A 19,969-nucleotide genomic window follows, 5' to 3' on the forward strand; every position below is an offset into this window, starting at 1 on the left:
ATGTGAGCCCCGCCCCCCGCCCCTCCTGCTGCTCCGCCCCCCGGCTCAGTGAATGAATAGATATGAGCCCCGCCCCTCCTGCTGTCTCCGCCCCCCGCTCTTCTCAGAGCCCCCACCTTCTCTAGGACGGAGCTGCCGCATTGTGTGAATACATGGAAGCCTCATGTCCGAGGCGGATTATTCCCTCATTATAGACCACTGATCGGGAGGATGGGGGGAGTAGTGATCGTATACTCGGGAGGATGAGGGGAGTAGTGATCGTATACTCGGGAGGATGAGGGGAGTAGTGATCTGATGGATGGATGGATGTGAGCCCCGCCGTGCGCTCTATCCCCGGACACCAGCGCAGAGAGAAGGGGGCGGAGCTATAGAACAAGTGCTTTACAGTGATTGGCTGATCTCTGGCTTTTGAAATTCCCGCTTAATTACAGTCCGGTCAGAATCCAGCGGCCGTGGAGGAGCAGTCCATTACACACAGGGGCACTTACCGCTCCTGACCTGCTGCGAGTACGGGCAGACATTGCTGCTGTAGAGGGTTCGTCCCCTGTGTGTAATGGACTGCTCCTCCACGGCCGCTGAGCGGGAATTCCAAAAGCCAGAGATCAGCCAATCACTGTAACGTACTTGTTCTGTAGCTCCGCCCCCATAGCCTGCTCAGTATTAACCCGTCAGTGGCCGCCTTCTCCCGCTCCCCACGACCGTCCTACCGGAGGAGGGGAGAACAGTCCCGTATTCACTGTGCGGAGAAGAGCGGCTCCATCGCTGCGCTGGTGTCCAGGGATAGAGCGCACGACCCCCCTGCACGCACAGTACACTCAGCGGCGGCATCACTACCAGCAGGGGGCGGGGCGCAGTGAGGGGCGGTTATCAGCCGAGCAGCGAGGCCTGATAGACTGAAGAGAGCTGCTAGCCCCGCCCCCCGGCTCAGCTAAATGGATGGATGTGAGCTCTGCCCCCGCCCCCGGCTCATCTGAATGGATGGATGTGAGTTATGCTCCGCCCCCCGGTTTAGCAGAATTGATGGCTGTGAGCACCACCCCTCCTGCCGCTCCGCCCTCCTGCTCTGCTGAATGGATGTATGTGAGCCCCGCCTCTCTATTTGCTCCGCCCCCGGCTTAGATGAATGGATGTGAGCCCCGCCCCTCTATTTACTCCGCCCGCCGGCTCAGCTGGATGGATGTGAGGCTGCCAATTAGGAGCAGTGGAGACACCACGTGACCCTCTCCTCCAGTAGATCGGCGCGCAGTCAGCAGCAGCTCATTTGCATGGCCCGTGTATAAATACCGCCGCGGTGGCAGGAGGAGAACAGACGAGATCTTGTCTTCCGTCAGAATGCCCGAGCCAGCCAAGTCCGCCCCAGCGCCCAAGAAGGGCTCCAAGAAAGCCGTCACCAAGGTTCAGAAGAAGGACGGCAAGAAGCGGAGGAAGAGCAGGAAGGAGAGCTATGCCATCTACGTCTACAAGGTGCTGAAGCAGGTCCACCCCGACACCGGCATCTCCTCCAAGGCCATGGGCATCATGAACTCCTTCGTCAACGACATCTTCGAGCGCATCGCAGGGGAAGCCTCCCGCCTGGCTCACTACAACAAGCGCTCCACCATCACCTCCCGGGAGATCCAGACCGCCGTGCGCCTGCTGCTGCCCGGAGAGCTGGCCAAGCACGCCGTCTCCGAGGGCACCAAGGCCGTCACCAAGTACACCAGCGCCAAGTGAGCGCCGCTCTCCGGACCCAAAGGCTCTTCTCAGAGCCCCCACCCTGTCTCCAGCGGAGCTGCTCCCGGGTCTCCCCGTTCTCACAGTGGCTGCGGTTTTCCTCCCTGTCAGCTAGATGAGATGCGGTAACGCTATCGGAAGTTACACTACAAGCTCCCCTCATCCTCCTCCTCCATGTCCGATCACTACTCCCATCATCCTCCTCAGTGTGGCGCTCCCTGGAGAGAGGCTGTGCGGCCGCTCAGTGCAGGAGGACGAGGCTCCTACGGGCACATAACGGCTGCGGGGTCCAGAGCTCTGCTATTGGCTGGGAGAGCTCAGGATCTCGTCGCTCATTTGAATTTCCCGCCTATAGTTGAGCTGCTGATTTACAGGAGGAGCCGGTCATGTGACCTGTACCAGCGCCGCTCATTGGCGGGACGTATTAACCCCTCAGTCTCCGAGCACAGCTCGTCTCGTAGCTGCGGTGGAGAACACCCGGGGCTCGGGATTTACACAGATTATTGGGGGGTTTCTGTAATGTAGACCTCCGGCTGTACTGAGCACAGGGCGCCGCTGATCCCCTGATGTGCGGGCGGTGTTAACCCCTGAGTGGAATTGTAGCTCCTCCCCGGGAAGATGTGGGCGGCTCTGAGAAGAGCCTTTGTGCTGTGAGGACGGAGGAGGCGGCGGCAGCATTAACCCCCGAAGCCATAGAGAGTGCGGCCCTGGCGCTTGAGCGCGTAGACCACGTCCATGGCGGTGACGGTCTTCCTCTTGGCGTGCTCGGTGTAGGTGACGGCGTCCCGGATGACGTTCTCCAGGAAGACTTTCAGCACCCCGCGAGTCTCCTCATAGATGAGGCCGGAGATGCGCTTGACGCCTCCCCTGCGAGCTAGGCGGCGGATGGCAGGCTTGGTGATGCCCTGGATGTTATCACGGAGCACCTTCCTGTGCCGCTTGGCGCCGCCTTTCCCGAGCCCTTTCCCTCCTTTACCGCGACCAGACATCTTCTAGGTGTGAGGAGCAGAGAGCAGTGACTGCTCAGCCCAGAGCCCTCCTTTATATGGAGCATGGGCGGACCTGAAGGAGAACTGGGGGCGGGGCTGTTCCTGAACTCCAGGCCCCGCCCTCCAGCTCTGATTGGCTGAGCTCAGAAGTGCTGGTGGTTTTCATTTTCCAGCCTCCATGTTACCAGCCTGTAAATTACATCATATCCTTCACATTAAAATAAAGTCTCTATATTATATTATCAACCTCCACATTATATTACAGCCTCCATACTACCAGCCTCCACATTCTATTACAGCCTCTGCATTATAGCCTCCATATTACATCTATGTTTCTATTACAGCCTCCATATTACATTATCTTCCTCTACATTATATTACAACCTCCATATTACCAGCCTCTACATTACATTACAGCCTCCATACTACCAGCCTCCACATTCTATTACAGCCTCTGCATTACATTATAGCCTCCACCTTATATTACAGCCTCCATATTACATCTATGTTTCTATTACAGCCTCAATATTACCAGCCTCTACATTACAGACTCCATATTACATTACCAGGCTCCACATAATATCACAGCCTCTACATTACATTACAGCCTACATATAATATTACAGCTTCCACATTATATTCCAGCCTCCATATTATATTATCAACCTCAACATTATATTACAACCTCCATATTTAAAGCCTCCACATTACATCACAGCCTCTATATTATCATCCTCAACATTATATTACGGCCTCTACATTACAGTCTCCATGTTAAATTACCGGCCTCCACATTATATTACAGACTCCATATTACCGGCCTTTACATTACATCACGGCCTAAACATTACATCACAGCCTCCACATTATATGACAGCCTCCATACTACCAGCCTCCACATTACATTATATTACAGCCTCCATACTACCAGCCTCCACAATACATCACAGCCTTAATATTACCAGCCTCTGCATTACATACAGACTCCAAATTATATTACAGCCTCCACATTACATTGCAGACAACATTTTACCGTCTTCTACATTACATCACAGCCTAAACATTATGTTACAGCCTCCATATATTCAGCCTCCCGATTACATCACAGCCTCCATATAACTAGCCTTTACATTACATTATCACCTACACAGCTCAGAGAGCAACCACACAGAGAGTGATTCTAATTAATTATTCTCTATTAGATATCCAACATGGTAGATGGAATATCAGTTAAAAAACATATACAAAAGACAGTGCATACTGGGAACAGATCGGTGTTACAATAAATGTATAAGAACAGAGTACGCTCCAAACCAATAAGGGGCTAGTATCCCCCCCCGTACACAGTGGCGCAGTATCAGCTAGGTGGGGCGCATGTAGCAATGAAGGCATCCAGAGTAACATACACCAACACTCCAAACATTTAGGGGAGTGTAAGCCTGGATGCCGCCCACAACCAGCGGAGACTGCAGGAGATAAGGGGGGAAAAACACTAAATACCTACTGACCCTGGTCTGAAACAGCCGATCGTTTCACAAAGTGCTTCCTCTTGGGGCCTACTGAACTACTCCATACTGACCTCCTATATACTCCAGACATCTGCATTCATCCAATCAGCACACACCTACTCAGCTTTCCATGATTGATCAAATCAGTTACTCCTGGCCGTGGGGAACATGGCCAACCAATCGTCAGTCGTGTTCAGTCTCGTCATCAGTCACCTGATGGTATCGGCACCGCCCACCTCTCTCTCCAGGTCATATTGCGGCACCGTTCAATCCTTTGTACCTATCCTCTCACTCTACCTCCGCATCGCTCCCCAAGGTTGCATAAATTAGATCCCCGGTGGTGCTCGGATGATCCATTGCCGTCACGCGATCCGCGTCATGACTCGGCTACGTCAGCCGATGGCGCCAGAGAGTGACGTCACCCTCTGTACTACCACTATGTTTCCACGGATCGCGTGACGGCAATGGATCATCCGAGCACCACCGGGGATCTAATTTATGCAACCTTGGGGAGCGATGCGGAGGTAGAGTGAGAGGATAGGTACAAAGGATTGAACGGTGCCGCAATATGACCTGGAGAGAGAGGTGGGCGGTGCCGATACCATCAGGTGACTGATGACGAGACTGAACACGACTGACGATTGGTTGGCCATGTTCCCCACGGCCAGGAGTAACTGATTTGATCAATCATGGAAAGCTGAGTAGGTGTGTGCTGATTGGATGAATGCAGATGTCTGGAGTATATAGGAGGTCAGTATGGAGTAGTTCAGTAGGCCCCAAGAGGAAGCACTTTGTGAAACGATCGGTGGGCGGCTGCTTCAGACCAGGGTCAGTAGGTATTTAGTGTTTTTCCCCCCTTATCTCCTGCAGTCTCCGCTGGTTGTGGGCGGCATCCAGGCTTACACTCCCCTAAATGTTTGGAGTGTTGGTGTATGTTACTCTGGATGCCTTCATTGCTACATGCGCCCCACCTAGCTGATACTGCGCCACTGTGTACGGGGGGGGATACTAGCCCCTTATTGGTTTGGAGCGTACTCTGTTTTTATACATTTATTGTAACACCGATCTGTTCCCAGTATGCACTGTCTTTTGTATATGTTTTATAACTGATATTCCATCTACCATGTTGGATATCTAATAGAGAATAATTAATTAGAATTACTCTGTGTGGTTGCTCTCTGAGCTGTGTAGGTGATAATACGAATAACTCCATGCGAGATATTTATGATATAGTTGTTTTTTTGGTGCTTCCTCTACATTACATTACAGCCTCCATATAACTAGCCTCTACATTACATTACAGCCTCCATACTACCAGCTTCCACATTACATTACAGCCTCCATACTACCAGCTTCCACATTACATTACAGCCTCTATATTTCATTACTGGCCTACACATTATATTACAGCTTCCATATTACCGGCCTCTACATTACAGTCTCCATATTATATTACATTACTGGCCTCCACATTATATTACAGCCTCTGTATTACCGGCCTCTACATCACAACTACATCACAGCTTAAACATTATGTTACAGCCTCCACATTACATCACAGCCTCCACATTAATTGACAACCTCCATATTGCCAGCCTGTAAATTACATTATATCCTCTGCATTATATTAACGCCTCTATATTATATTATTATCCTCAACATTATATTACAGCCTCCTTATTTACAGCCTCCACATTACATTATAGCCTCCACATGATATTACAGACTTCATACTATATTACAGCCTCCACATAATTTTACAGCGTCCATATTACCAGCCTCCACATGATATTACAGCATTCATCTTACAGACTCCACATTATATAACAGCCTCCATATTACCGGCCTCCACATTATATTACAACCTCCAAATTATATTACAACCTCCACATTACATTACAAGCGTCCACATTATATAACAGCCTTCACATTACAGCCTCCACATTATAATTACAGCCTCAATATTACATTACAGCCTTCATATTATATTACAGCCTCTATATTATATTACAGCCTCCACATAATATTACAGACTCTATATTATCAGGCTCCACATGATATTACAGCCTCCTCAAGATATTACAGCCTCCATATTACCAGGCTTCACATTATATCACAGCCTCCATATTACCAGGCTCCACATTATATTACAGCCTCCATATTACCAGGCTCCACATTATATTACAGCCTCCACAATAAATTACAGCCTCCATATTACCAGTCTCCACATGATATTACAGCCTCCATATTATATTATAGCCTTCACATTACATTATAGCCTCCATATTATATTACAGCCTCCACATTATATTACAGCCTACAGATTTCAGCCTTCACACTATAGTACAGCCTCCATATTACCAGGCGGTCCTCATTAAGGTCTTACTGGGGGGGCTGTTGTGTGTGTGTGGGGGGGGGGGGGATAGAAGCATCACCAGCATCACATGCATCAACTTCCGTCTATAATGAGCAGCTTTCTTCAGCCGCCCTCTGAAGAAACCACCCAGCTCCAGCAGCAGGACATCCAGCAGAACCTGAACCAGCAGGTGGTGACATACTTGGACTGCACCCTGTAACCCATGATCCAAGATCTCCTGGACTTCTGGGCATGCAAACTTGATGTGTGGCCCCAACTGGGCGAGTTTTCCATGGACATGCTTTCCTGCCCGGCCAGAGCGGGTGCTCGGTGCGGCGGGGGGCACAGATACCCCTGAGAGAACTCACCTTTCCTTCCAAAATGTTTAGTGACAAATAGAGTTGAGCGGACACCTGGATGTTCGAGTTCGGCCGAACTTCACAAAAAAGTTCGAGTTCGGGACCCGAACTTGACCCCGAATCCAAACCGCATTGAAGTCAATGGGGACAATGAATGCCACCAGCAGCGCGTCTACCAGCGGGCGCTTGTACTGGCGCATCTTACGATCACGCTCCAGTGAGGGAATTAAGGACGGTACGTTGTCCTTGTAACGGGGATCCAGCAGCGTGGCCACCCAGGAATCAGCACAAGTTAGAATGTGGGCACCTCGGCGGTCGTTGTGGAGACACTGCAGCATGTAATCGCTCATGTGTGCCAGGCTGCCCAGAGACAACGACAAGCTGTCCTCTGTGGGAGGTGTATCGTCTGTGTCCTCTGTATCCCCCCAGCCACGCACCAGTGATGGCCAGGAGCTGGTCTGGGTGCCACCCTGCTGTGAACATGGTTCCTCCTCCTCCATCTCCTCCTCCTCCATCTCCACCTCCTCATCCTCCAGAACTGTGCCCTGGCTGGACAATTGTGTACCTTGGGTTTGTGGGTGCAGGAACCCACCCTCGGAGCCACTTGGGAATGACTGGCTGGAAACCCTATGAAATGATCCCTCTTCCTCCTCCTCTTCCTCCTGTGCCACATCCTCTTCCATCATCGCCTGCAGCGTTTTTTCAAGGAGGCCTAGAAGTGGGATAGTAACGCTGAGAACGGCGTCATCGGCACTGGCCATGTTGGTGGAGTACTCGAAACAGCGCAACGAGGAACACAGGTCTCGCATGGAGGCCCAGTCATTGGTGGTGAAGTGTTGCTGTTCCGCAGAGCGACTGACCCGTGCGTGCTGCAGCTGAAACTCCACTATGGCCTGCTGCTGCTCGCACAGTCTGTCCAGCATGTGCAAGGTGGAGTTCCACCTGGTGGGCACGTCGCATATGAGGCGGTGAGCGGGAAGGCCGAAGATAGGCTGCAGCGCTGACAGGCGAGCAGCAGAAGGGTGTGAACGCCGGAAGCGCGAACAGACGGCCCGCACTTTATGCAGCAGCTCTGACATGTCGGGGTAATGTTTAAGGAATCTCTGCACCACCAAATTCAGCGCATGCGCCAGGCAAGGGATGTGCGTCAGACCGGCTAGTCCCAGAGCTGCTACGAGATTCCGCCCATTATCGCACACCACCAGGCTTGAGGCTGACTGGCACCAACCACTCGTCGGTCTGTTGTTCAAGGCCCGTCCACAGCTCCTGCGCGGTGTGGGGTTTGTCCCCCAAACAGATACGTTATAACACTGCCTGCTGTCGTTTCCCCCTGGCTGTGCTGAAGTTGGTGGTGAAGGGGTTACGCTGACCGGATGAGGAGCCGGTAGAGGATGAGGAAGCGGAGTAGGAGGAGGAAGCAACAGGAGGCAAACTGAAGCGCCCTGCAATCCTCGGTGGTGGAAGGACATGCGCCAAACTGCTATCCGCCTCAGGCCCAGCCGCCACTGCATTTACCCAGTGTGCTGTTATGGAGATATAACGGCCCTGACCGTGCTTACTGGTCCACGTATCCGTAGTCAGGTGGACCTTGCCACAGATGGCGTTGCGCAGTGCACACCTGATTTTGTCCCCCACTTGGTTGTGCAGGGAAGGGATGGCTCTCCTGGAAAAGTAGTGGCGGCTGGGCACCACGTACTGTGGGACAGCCACCGCCATAAGGCCTTTAAAACTCTCCGTCTCCACCAGATGGAATGACAGCATTTCAAAGGCCAGTAATTTAGAAATGCTGGCATTCAGGGCCAGGGATGGCGGGTGGGTAGGGGGGTACTTCCTCTTCCTCTCCAGCGTTTGGGAGATGGAGAGCTGTACGCTTCCGTGGGACATTGTGGAGATGCTTGGTGACCCAGGTGGTGGTGTTGTCTGCAGATCCTCTGCGGGGTGGCAGGTGGCACTGTCACTCCAGAGGTGGATGAAGAGGCCACGACTGCAGCAGAAGAGGAAGCAGGAGGAGTCAGAGACCTTTCTTGGTTTTTGAGGTGTCTTCTCCACTGCAGCTCGTGCTTTGCACTTAGATGCCTGGTCATGCAGGTTGTGCTCAAGTGGAGAACGTTTATGCCTCGCTTCAGGTTCTGATTGCACAGCGTGCAAACCACTCGTGTCTTCTCGTCAGCACATTGTCTGAAGAACTGCCACGTCAGGGAACTCCTTGGAGCTGGCTTTGGTGTGCTCGGTCCCTTGCTGCGGTGGGCAGTAGCAGGCGTACTGTCTAGAGGACGGCCGCTCCGCTTTTGCACCCTGCTCCCTCTTCTGCTGTGCTGGTGGCTCTGTGCGACCACCGCCTCTGTGCGACCACCGCCTCTTCCTCCAAACTACATAGGTCACTCGCATGACCTTGATTTCATGTGGGGTAGAGGACCTCATCGTCCTCCACATCATCTTCCACCCAGTCTTCCCCCCTGCCTTCCTTGTCGGTCTGCAGACTGCAGAAAGCCCCAGCAGTTGGCACCTATGTTTCGTCATCATCCGAGACGTGCTGCGATGGTCCTCCCATGTACTCATCTTGAAAGATAAGTGGTTGGCCATCGGTGCACTCAATCTCTTCCACTTCTGGGGCAGGGCTATGTGGACGGCCCTGGGAAACCCGGCTAACAGAGTCATCAAAAAGCAGAAGAGACTGCTGCATGACTTGGGGCTCAGACTGCTTGGCTGATTTGCAAGGGGGTGAGGTGAAAGACTGATGGACATCGGCTGCAGGTGCCAACTGTGGTCTTTCAGCAGGAGACTGGGTGGGAGACAATGTGAAGGAACTGGATCCACTGTCAGTCACCCAATCTACTATCGCCTGTACTTGTTCAGGCCTCACCATTCGTAGAGCTGCATTAGGCCCGACCAAATACCGCTGCAGGTTCTGTCGCCTACTCGCACCTGAGGAAGGGGTTTTACTTGTGCGTGTAGCTGGTACAGATCGACCACGTCCTCTCCCTGCAACAGGAGCTCCACCAGCAGCACCACGACCTGGGCCACGTCCCTTATTTGACGCTCTCCTCATATTTCTAGAATTTAGGATCTTTCCCTAAATGGGTGTTTAATTAATAGTAGAATAGAACGACAGTATGTACAGGGTGTATCTCACACGCCCTGACCCACACTAGGCCTCAATTAAACGTTTGTGCACAAAATGGCTGTATTTCAAGTAACTGAATATAACCCAAATATAGAAAGGGTATATCTCACAATGACATCTGCAGCAAAGGCTGCCAAATAAACTTTTTTTGCCAAAACGGGTGTTTTTTTAATAACTGAAATTCCAGGGTTATATACTGCTGTCATATTCAAACGTCTTGATGCTGCAAGGGCGGAAATATTGTGTATTTTGCCCAAAAAAGGGTGTTTTATTAATAGAAGAATATAACCCCTGTATATACAGGGTGTATCTCACACGCCCTGACCCACACTAGGCCTCAATTAAATATATAACATAGTAACATAGTAACATAGTACATAAGGCCGAAAAAAGACATTTGTCCATCCAGTTCGGCCTGTCATCCTGCAAGTTGATCCAGAGGAAGGCAAAAAAAAAAAAAACCTGTGAGGTAGAAGCCAATTTTCCCCACTTTAGGGCAATAAAAAATTCCTTCCTGACTCCAATCAGGCATCAGAATAACTCCCTGGATCAACGACCCCTCTCTAGTAGCCATAGCCTGTAATATTATTACACTCCAGAAATACATCCAGGCCCCTCCTGAACTCCTTTATTGTACTCACCATCACCACCTCCTCAGGCAGAGAGTTCCATAGTCTCACTGCTCTTACAGTAAAGAGTCCATAGTCTCACTGCTCTTACAGTATAGAGTCCATAGTCTCACTGCTCTTACAGTATAGAGTCCATAGTCTCACTGCTCTTACAGTAAAGAGTCCATAGTCTCACTGCTCTTACAGTAAAGAGTCCATAGTCTCACTGCTCTTACAGTATAGAGTCCATAGTCTCACTGCTCTTACAGTAAAGAGCCCACAGTCTCACTGCTCTTACAGTAAAGAGTCCATAGTCTCACTGCTCTTACAGTAAAGAGTCCATAGTCTCACTGCTCTTACTGTAAAGAGTCCATAGTCTCACTGCTCTTACAGTAAAGAGTCCATAGTCTCACTGCTCTTACTGTAAAGAGTCCATAGTCTCACTGCTCTTACAGTAAAGAGTCCATAGTCTCACTGCTCTTACAGTATAGAGTCCACAGTCTCACTGCTCTTACAGTACAGAGTCCACAGTCTCACTGCTCTTACAGTATAGAGTCCATAGTCTCACTGCTCTTACAGTATAGAGTCCATAGTCTCACTGCTCTTACAGTAAAGAGTCCATAGTCTCACTGCTCTTACAGTAAAGAGTCCATAGTCTCACTGCTCTTACAGTATAGAGTCCATAGTCTCACTGCTCTTACAGTAAAGAGCCCACAGTCTCACTGCTCTTACAGTAAAGAGTCCATAGTCTCACTGTTCTTACAGTAAAGAGCCCACAGTCTCACTGCTCTTACAGTATAGAGTCCATAGTCTCACTGCTCTTACAGTATAGAGTCCATAGTCTTACTGCTCTTACAGTAAAGAGTCCATAGTCTCACTGCTCTTACCGTAAAGAGTCCATAGTCTCACTGCTCTTACAGTAAAGAGTCCATAGTCTCACTGCTCTTACAGTACAGAGTCCATAGTCTCACTGCTCTTACAGTACAGAGTCCATAGTCTCACTGCTCTTACAGTACAGAGTCCATAGTCTCACTGCTCTTACAGTATAGAGTCCATAGTCTCACTGCTCTTACCGTAAAGAGCCCACAGTCTCACTGCTCTTACAGTAAAGAGCCCACAGTCTCACTGCTCTTACAGTATAGAGTCCACAGTCTCACTGCTCTTACAGTACAGAGTCCACAGTCTCACTGCTCTTACAGTACAGAGTCCACAGTCTCACTGCTCTTACAGTACAGAGTCCACAGTCTCACTGCTCTTACAGTACAGAGTCCATAGTCTCACTGCTCTTACAGTAAAGAGTCCATAGTCTCACTGCTCTTACTGTAAAGAGTCCATAGTCTCACTGCTCTTACAGTAAAGAGTCCATAGTCTCACTGCTCTTACAGTATAGAGTCCACAGTCTCACTGCTCTTACAGTACAGAGTCCACAGTCTCACTGCTCTTACAGTACAGAGTCCACAGTCTCACTGCTCTTACAGTACAGAGTCCACAGTCTCACTGCTCTTACAGTACAGAGTCCATAGTCTCACTGCTCTTACAGTAAAGAGTCCATAGTCTCACTGCTCTTACTGTAAAGAGTCCATAGTCTCACTGCTCTTACAGTAAAGAGTCCATAGTCTCACTGCTCTTACAGTAAAGAGTCCATAGTCTCACCGCTCTTACAGTAAAGAGTCCATAGTCTCACCGCTCTTACAGTACAGAGTCCATAGTCTCACTGCTCTTACAGTAAAGAGTCCATAGTCTCACTGCTCTTACAGTATAGAGTCCATAGTCTCACTGCTCTTACAGTATAGAGTCCATAGTCTCACTGCTCTTACATTAAAGAGTCCATAGTCTCACTGCTCTTACAGTAAAGAGTCCATAGTCTCACTGCTCTTACAGTAAAGAGTTCATAGTCTCACTGCTCTTACAGTATAGAGTCCATAGTCTCACTGCTCTTACTGTAAAGAGTCCATAGTCTCACTGCTCTTACAGTAAAGAGTCCATAGTCTCACTGCTCTTACAGTAAAGAGTCCACAGTCTCACTGCTCTTACAGTAAAGAGTCCACAGTCTCACTGCTCTTACAGTAAAGAGTCCATAGTCTCACTGCTCTTACAGTATAGAGTCCATAGTCTCACTGCTCTTACAGTAAAGAGTCCATAGTCTCACTGCTCTTACAGTAAAGAGTCCATAGTCTCACTGCTCTTACAGTATAGAGTCCATAGTCTCACTGCTCTTACAGTATAGAGTCCACAGTCTCACTGCTCTTACAGTAAAGAGTCCATAGTCTCACTGCTCTTACAGTATAGAGTCCATAGTCTCACTGCTCTTACAGTATAGAGTCCACAGTCTCACTGCTCTTACAGTACAGAGTCCACAGTCTCACTGCTCTTACAGTACAGAGTCCACAGTCTCACTGCTCTTACAGTACAGAGTCCACAGTCTCACTGCTCTTACAGTACAGAGTCCACAGTCTCACTGCTCTTACAGTACAGAGTCCACAGTCTCACTGCTCTTACAGTACAGAGTCCACAGTCTCACTGCTCTTACAGTACAGAGTCCACAGTCTCACTGCTCTTACAGTACAGAGTCCACAGTCTCACTGCTCTTACAGTACAGAGTCCACAGTCTCACTGCTCTTACAGTAAAGAGTCCATAGTCTCACTGCTCTTACAGTAAAGAGTCCATAGTCTCACTGCTCTTACAGTATAGAGTCCATAGTCTCACTGCTCTTACAGTACAGAGTCCACAGTCTCACTGCTCTTACAGTAAAGAATCCTCTTCTATGTTTGTGTACAAACCTTCTTTCCTCCAGACGCAGAGGATGTCCCCTCGTCACAGTCCTGGGGATAAATAGATGATGGGAGTGATCTCTGTACTGACCCCTGATATATTTATACATAGTAATTAGATCTCCCCTCAGTCGTCTTTTTTCTAAAGTGAATAACCCTAATGTTGATAATCTTTCAGTGTCCTGTAGTCCCCCCATTCCAGTTATTACTTTAGTTGCCCTCCTCTGGACCTTCTCCAGCTCTGCTATGTCTGCCTTGTTTACAGGAGCCCAGAACTGTACACAGTACTCCATGTGTGGTCTGACCAGCGATTTGTAAAGTGGTAGGACTATGTTCTCATCATGGGCATCTATGCCCCTTCTGATGCAACCCATTATCTTATTGGCCTTGGCAGCAGCTGCCTGACACTGGTTTTTGCAGCTTAGTTTGCTGTTTATAAAAATTCCTAGATCCTTTTCCATGTCAGTGTTACCCAGTGTTTTACCATTTAGTATGTGCACCAAATGGAGGAATTTCAAATATCTGAATATAACCCAAATATATATAAAGGGTGTATCCCACAATGACATATGCAGCAAAGGCTGCCAAATAAACTTTTTTTGCCCTAACGGGTGTTTGTTTAATGACTGAATATGACAGCAGTATTGTCATGCCCTGCTCAGGCTATGTGCGGAGGTCTGCCAGGTTAGCAGCACGTGTGTAGCTGTAACGGATCACCTGGCACCCCGACTGAGTACCTCCTTTTACGGATGCGCCTAGCGTTTTCCTGAGGCTTCCAAGCACTCTGGCAGACACCACAATCACCGAACCAGCATATAAATCCTCTCCCAGCAATGAATGCTGTAGGCAGTTGAATAGGAACCATACGAATAGGTTTTCACTCCTAGCAGTCAAACTGGGACAGCATGCAATAAATCCTCCCCCAAGAATGAGACGACACTTCACCTTGAGGGTTAAAACAGGAACTCCCTTTATTTTAACACAAGCATTGATTTATACACATCTTCCAACAATGGTACCACCCACAGGCTCTGCAAAAACATCCAATCATATGTATCTACAGTATTTAAACCTTCCCAGCAATTGTACACAAAATCCCCTTCCCTCTGCCTCTGTCTGTAACGCAATAAACAAAACACATTGAGCATTGTCTGAGATGTAATTAACCAACACAATAAGCATTGTCTCAGACGCAATCCACAAAATACAATTACCAAACGTAATGGACTAACTTGAACCCTGGCATGCACATATACAATTTAACCGAACACATAATAACATACATAGTATTTAAGACAGCCTGAATGCAATCTGCTACACAGTCTTAAAGGGGCATTGTTCCTAAAAGTCAGACATGTCCACGGATGGCCATTAAAGGGCCAGTAGCAGCAATATAAAATACCACATGCCCAAATATTGCATTCAAACGTACCAAATCACCAGGGGCCATAGTCAGCAGGTAGGAGGCGGGCAGCCAGGCCTCTCCAATGCCCAGTGGCGAGGCAGGTTCCGCCACAGTAGCCTTTTGTTTTGTTTTGGAGTTGAGCTGTATCCGCCTCCCTTCAGGTGCACTGGGTGGGGTCGTTGGTTTGAGTTTAAATTACACCCACTCCCAGTGTCCTGTGCGGGTTATAGCTTCTGTCTGGCTCTGTGAAAGAAAGGAAGGAAGGATTTGCTGTTCCTGCTCAGAAAAGATACGTTTTTGTTTTCTTGTGGTTGGCTGTCTAGGCTGTTAGAGAGACGCCTGCCCCCTCCAGGTTCTGAGGGAGCAGGCTGCCTCTATCCCCCTTTCACCATCTTAGGGATTTTAGGGAATTTTCAGCCCAGGCACGAGGACCCGTTATTCCCACCTTCAGGGTCTGAACGTGGGCATAGAAGTATAAGGACAGCTGGTAGGGATTTGTCAGGAGGTGACTTTGATCCCCAGCTTCTCGCCTAGACACTTGTTAGTTTATTTTCTGTTTATCTGGTATCCTGTCCCCCGTGACAAGTATATAACCCTGGAATTTCACACGTGCTGATGCTGCAAGGGCTGTAAAATTGTGTATTTTGGCCAAAAAGTGTGTTTTTCAAACCCCAGAAAATGATGGGTGTATTTCGAGCTTAAATTGCACACTGACTAATCCAGATGTTGTAGATTGCCAAAAAAGTTGGGTTTTTTACTAACAGAATATGAAAGCTATATATAACGTTTGAATTTCACACGTCCAGATGCAGCTAGGGATGTAAAATAATGTATTTTGCACAAAAAGGGTGTTTTTAAAAAAAAAAAAATATGCCTGTATTTCTAGTTAAAATTGCACACTGACTAATCCTGCAAATGCACCAGATGTTGTATATTGCCCAAAAAGGGTGATTTTTCACAACCAGATTATTAGTGGAGTTTTTCAAGCTTGGATTAGAATGTCACAAAAGCTCAGATGCAGTGCTGGTGCACAGATGCAGTGCTGGTGCACTGAGCTTGCATAAAATGGCTGCCGCCCGCCTAACTAACAGATGGATAAAAGTTATTTTTTTTTTGGTCAATGGGCTCAGGGCAGGGTAAAACGATTTGTGCCCTGCACCCACACAACTATTTGTCTGTAGATCGCTGAGTTAGATTCTCTCCTATTCTCTCCCTCACAGCAGCAGCATCCTCTCCCTACACTTGTAACAGCAGAGGGACGTGCAGCGCTACGTGACTGCAGCTTATATAGAGCCCGGGTCACATGCTGCTCTGGCCAATCACAGCCATGCCAATAGTAGGCATGGCTATGATGGCTTCTAAGGTCAGACAGTTACACAAATCCTAAAGTTCAGTACGAACCCGAACTTTACAGTTCGGGTTCGCTCAACCCTACTAATAAGCAATTAACTTTGTTTGTCTTAAATACACACAGCTCAGCAATTCTCAATTCTGACCTAAAATAAACCAGCAAAGTAAAATGGAATCCAGGATACAAAATGAAGGTGCAATCCCTCACAGGGTTCGCTCACCATAAGGCCCTTACTACAATGTTTTATGTTGGGGTTTGATCACCTGTAGGCCCTTACTCCAATGTTTCATACGGTCTGCTCAGCTGTAGGCCCTCACTACAATGTTTTATGGGGTTCGCTCACCTGTAGGCCCTCACTACAATGTTTCATAAGGTCTGCTCAGCTGTAGGCCCTCACTACCGCTCACCATAAGACCCTCACTACAATGTTTTATGGGGTTTGCTCACCTGTAGGCCCTCACTTCAAAGTTTTATACGGTCTGCTCAGCAGTAGGCCCTCACCTGCAATGTTTCATATGGTCTTCTCAGCTATAGGCCCTCACTACAATGTTTTATGGGGTTCGCTCACCTGTAGGCCCTCACCGCCAATATTTCATACAGTCTGATCAGCTGTAGGCCCTCACTACAATTTTTTATGGGGTTCGCTCACCTGTAGACCTTCACCTCCAATGTTTCATGCGGTCTGCTCAGCTGTAGGCCCTCACTACAATGTTTCATACGGTCTGCTCAGCTATAGGCCCTCACTACAATGTTTTATGGGGTTTGCTCACCTGTAGGCCCTCACTACAATGTTTTATGGGGTTTGCTCACCTGTAGGCCCTCACTACAATGTTTTATGGGGTTTGCTCACCTGTAGGCCCTCACTACAATGTTTTATGGGGTTTGCTCACCTGTAGGCCCTCACTACAATGTTTTATGGGGTTTGCTCACCTGTAGGCCCTCACTACAATGTTTTATGGGGTTCGCTCACCTGTAGGCCCTCACCGCCAATATTTCAAATGGTCTGCTAAGCTGTAGGCCATCACTACAATGTTTTATGGGGTTTGCTCACCATAAGGCCATCACTACAATGATTTATTGGGTTCGCTCAACTTTAGGCCCTCACTTCAATGTTTCATACGGTCTGCTCAGCTGTAGGCCCTACAATGTTTTATGGGGTTCGCTGAACTGTAGGCCCTCACCTCCAATGTTTCATATGGTCTGTTCACCTGTAGGCCCTCACTACAATGTTTTATGGGGTTCGCTCACCATAAGGCCCTCACTACAATGTTTTATGGGGTTCGCTGAACTGTAGGCCCTCACCTCCAATGTTTCATACGGTCTGCTCAGCTGTAGGCCCGCACTACAATGTTTTATTGGGTTTACTCACCTGTAGGCCCCCATTCCAATCTTTCATACAGTCTGATCAGCTGTAGGCCCTCACTACAATTTTTTATGGGATTCGCTCACCTGTAGACCTTCACCTCCAATGTTTCATACGGTCTGCTCAGCTGTAGGCCTTCACCTCCAATGTTTCATACAGTCTGCTCAGCTGTAGGCCTTCACCTCCAATGTTTCATACGGTCTGCTCAGCTGTAGGCCCTCCCTACAATGTTTTATGGGGTTCGCTCACCATAAGGCCCTCACTACAATGTTTTATGGGGTTCGCTCACCTGTAGGCCCTCACTACAATGTTCCATACAGTCTGCTCAGCTGTAGGCCCTCACTACAATGTTTTATGGGGTTCGCTCACCATAAGGCCCTCACTACAATGTTTTATGGGGTTCGCTCACCTGTAGGCCCTCACCTCCAATGTTCCATACGGTCTGCTCAGCTGTAGGCCCTCACTACAATGTTTTATGGGGTTCGCTCACCTGTAGGTAGAGATGTCCCGAACTATTCGCCGGCGAACAGTTCCCGGCGAACATCGCTTGTTCACGTTTGCCGCGGCGGGCGAACATATGCAATGTTCGGTCCGCCCCCTATTCGTCATCATTGAGTAAACTTTGACCCTGTACCTCACAGTCAGCAGACACATTCCAGCCAATCAGAAGCAGACCCTCCCTCCCACCTCCTGGAGAGCATCCATTTCGGAATCATTCGGAAGCTGCAGTCTTAGTGAGAGGAGGGACAGTGCAGCTGCTGCTGATTTAATAGGGAAATCGATAGCTAGGCCAGTGTATTCAGTGTCCACTACAGTCCTGAAAGACTCATCTGATCTCTGCCAGCGTGTGTGTCAGGCTCACAGCGTATACTGTGCCCACTTGCCCAGTGCCACCACTCATATCTGGTGTCACAGTAGCTTGCATAAAAAAAATATAAAAAAATTTGACTGTAAAATAATAGCAGTCAGTTGCCTGCAAGCGTGTGTGTCAGGCCTACAGCGTCTACTCTGCCAACTTCTGCCAGTGCACAGTGCCACTCATATCTGGTGGCACAGTAGCTTGCACGCATAGTACAACTAAACTAATCTAAAAAAAATGACAGGCAGAGGCAGGCCACCCCGCAGGGGCCGTCGTGGTCGTGGTGCTGTGATTTCCTTTGGCCCTAGACTAATGCCCAGTGTTCAGAGGCCACGTACCCTGAACTCGAAAAGTTCTGAGGACATAGTTGACCGGCTAACACAGGACACCCAATCTTCTACAGCTTCCGCTCTGAACCTTGACGCACCATCCTCCTCCAGCTCAGCTTCGGGCACCTCTCACGTTACCACTCGCCCGCCTGCCGCCACCACCAACACTAGCACCACAGCCGCTTCACTTGATCTGTCAGAGGAGTTATTTACACATCAGTTGGAAGAAATGAGTGATGCGCAACCATTATTGCCAGAGGATGTAGATAACAGGGATATGTCTCAGTCAGGCAGCATTACACACATGGACGTACGGTGTGATGATGATGATGTTGTACCCGCTGCTGCTTCCTTTGCTGAGTTGTCAGATACAAGTGAAGCGGTTGATGATGACGATGTGTCCGTGGATGTCACGTGGGTGCCCGCTCGAAGAGAAGAAGAAGAGGGGGAAAGTTCAGATGGGGAGACAGAGAGGAGGAGGAGACGAGTTGGAAGCAGGGGGAGGTCGTCACAAGGAGCTAGTGGCACAGTCAGACAGCATGTATCGGCACCCGGGGTCACCCAGACAGCATGCCAATCAACACATGCTGCTGCCACCACCAGAATGCCGTCATTGCAGAGCTCAGCAGTGTGGCATTTTTTTGTGTGTCTGCCTCTGACAACAGCGATGCCATTTGCAACCTGTGCCAAAAGAAACTGAGTCGTGGGAAGTCCAACACCCACCTAGGTACAACTGCTTTGCGAAGACACATGATCTCACATCACAAATGCCTATGGGATCAACACATGAGTACAAGTAGCACAGAAACTCAAAGCCACCATCCTCCTCCTGGTCCAGCATCTTCAGCCACGTCAACCACTGCTGTCCTCCTTGCCCCCTCTCAACCACCCGCCACTCCGCCTCTCACCTTCAGCAGTTCCTGCTCATCTTCCCACAGTCAGGTGTCTGTCAAGGAAATGTTTGAGCGTAAGAAACCTGTAACGGATCACCTGGCACCCCGACTGGGTACCTCCGTTGACGATGCTCCTAGCGTTTTCCTGAGGGTTCCAAGTACTCTGGCAGACACCACAATCACCGAACCGAAGAAGCATATATATCCTCTTCAAGCATATGAATGCTGTAGACAGTTGAATAGGAACCATACGAATAGGTTTACACTCCTAGCAGTCAAACTGGGACAGCATACCATAAATCCTCCCCCCCCAAGAATGAGACGACACTTCACATTGAGG

At 49.0% G+C, this 19,969-nt stretch overlaps 2 protein-coding genes across 2 annotated transcripts in view; one reads left to right on the forward strand and one right to left on the reverse strand.

Annotated features, from left to right (window-relative positions):
• The first annotated feature begins 1,332 nt into the window (after positions 1-1,332).
• Positions 1,333-1,755, forward strand: LOC120999878 (histone H2B 1.1). Its single transcript, XM_040430929.1, has one exon. It carries the CDS (start codon positions 1,333-1,335, stop codon positions 1,711-1,713), a length of 381 nt encoding a protein of 126 aa, XP_040286863.1. The 3' UTR covers positions 1,714-1,755.
• A 635-nt stretch (positions 1,756-2,390) lies between these two features.
• LOC120999870 overlaps positions 2,391-19,969 on the reverse strand; it is a 199,048-nt gene continuing 181,469 nt past the window's right edge. Inside the window, exon 5 of the mRNA XM_040430920.1 lies at positions 2,391-2,705. Coding sequence (XP_040286854.1) covers positions 2,391-2,705 — 315 coding nt within the window. The remainder of the gene's footprint in view (positions 2,706-19,969) is intronic.

The sequence above is a fragment of the Bufo bufo genome, chromosome 4, assembly GCF_905171765.1.
Source record: "Bufo bufo chromosome 4, aBufBuf1.1, whole genome shotgun sequence".
Lineage (NCBI taxonomy): Eukaryota > Metazoa > Chordata > Amphibia > Anura > Bufonidae > Bufo > Bufo bufo.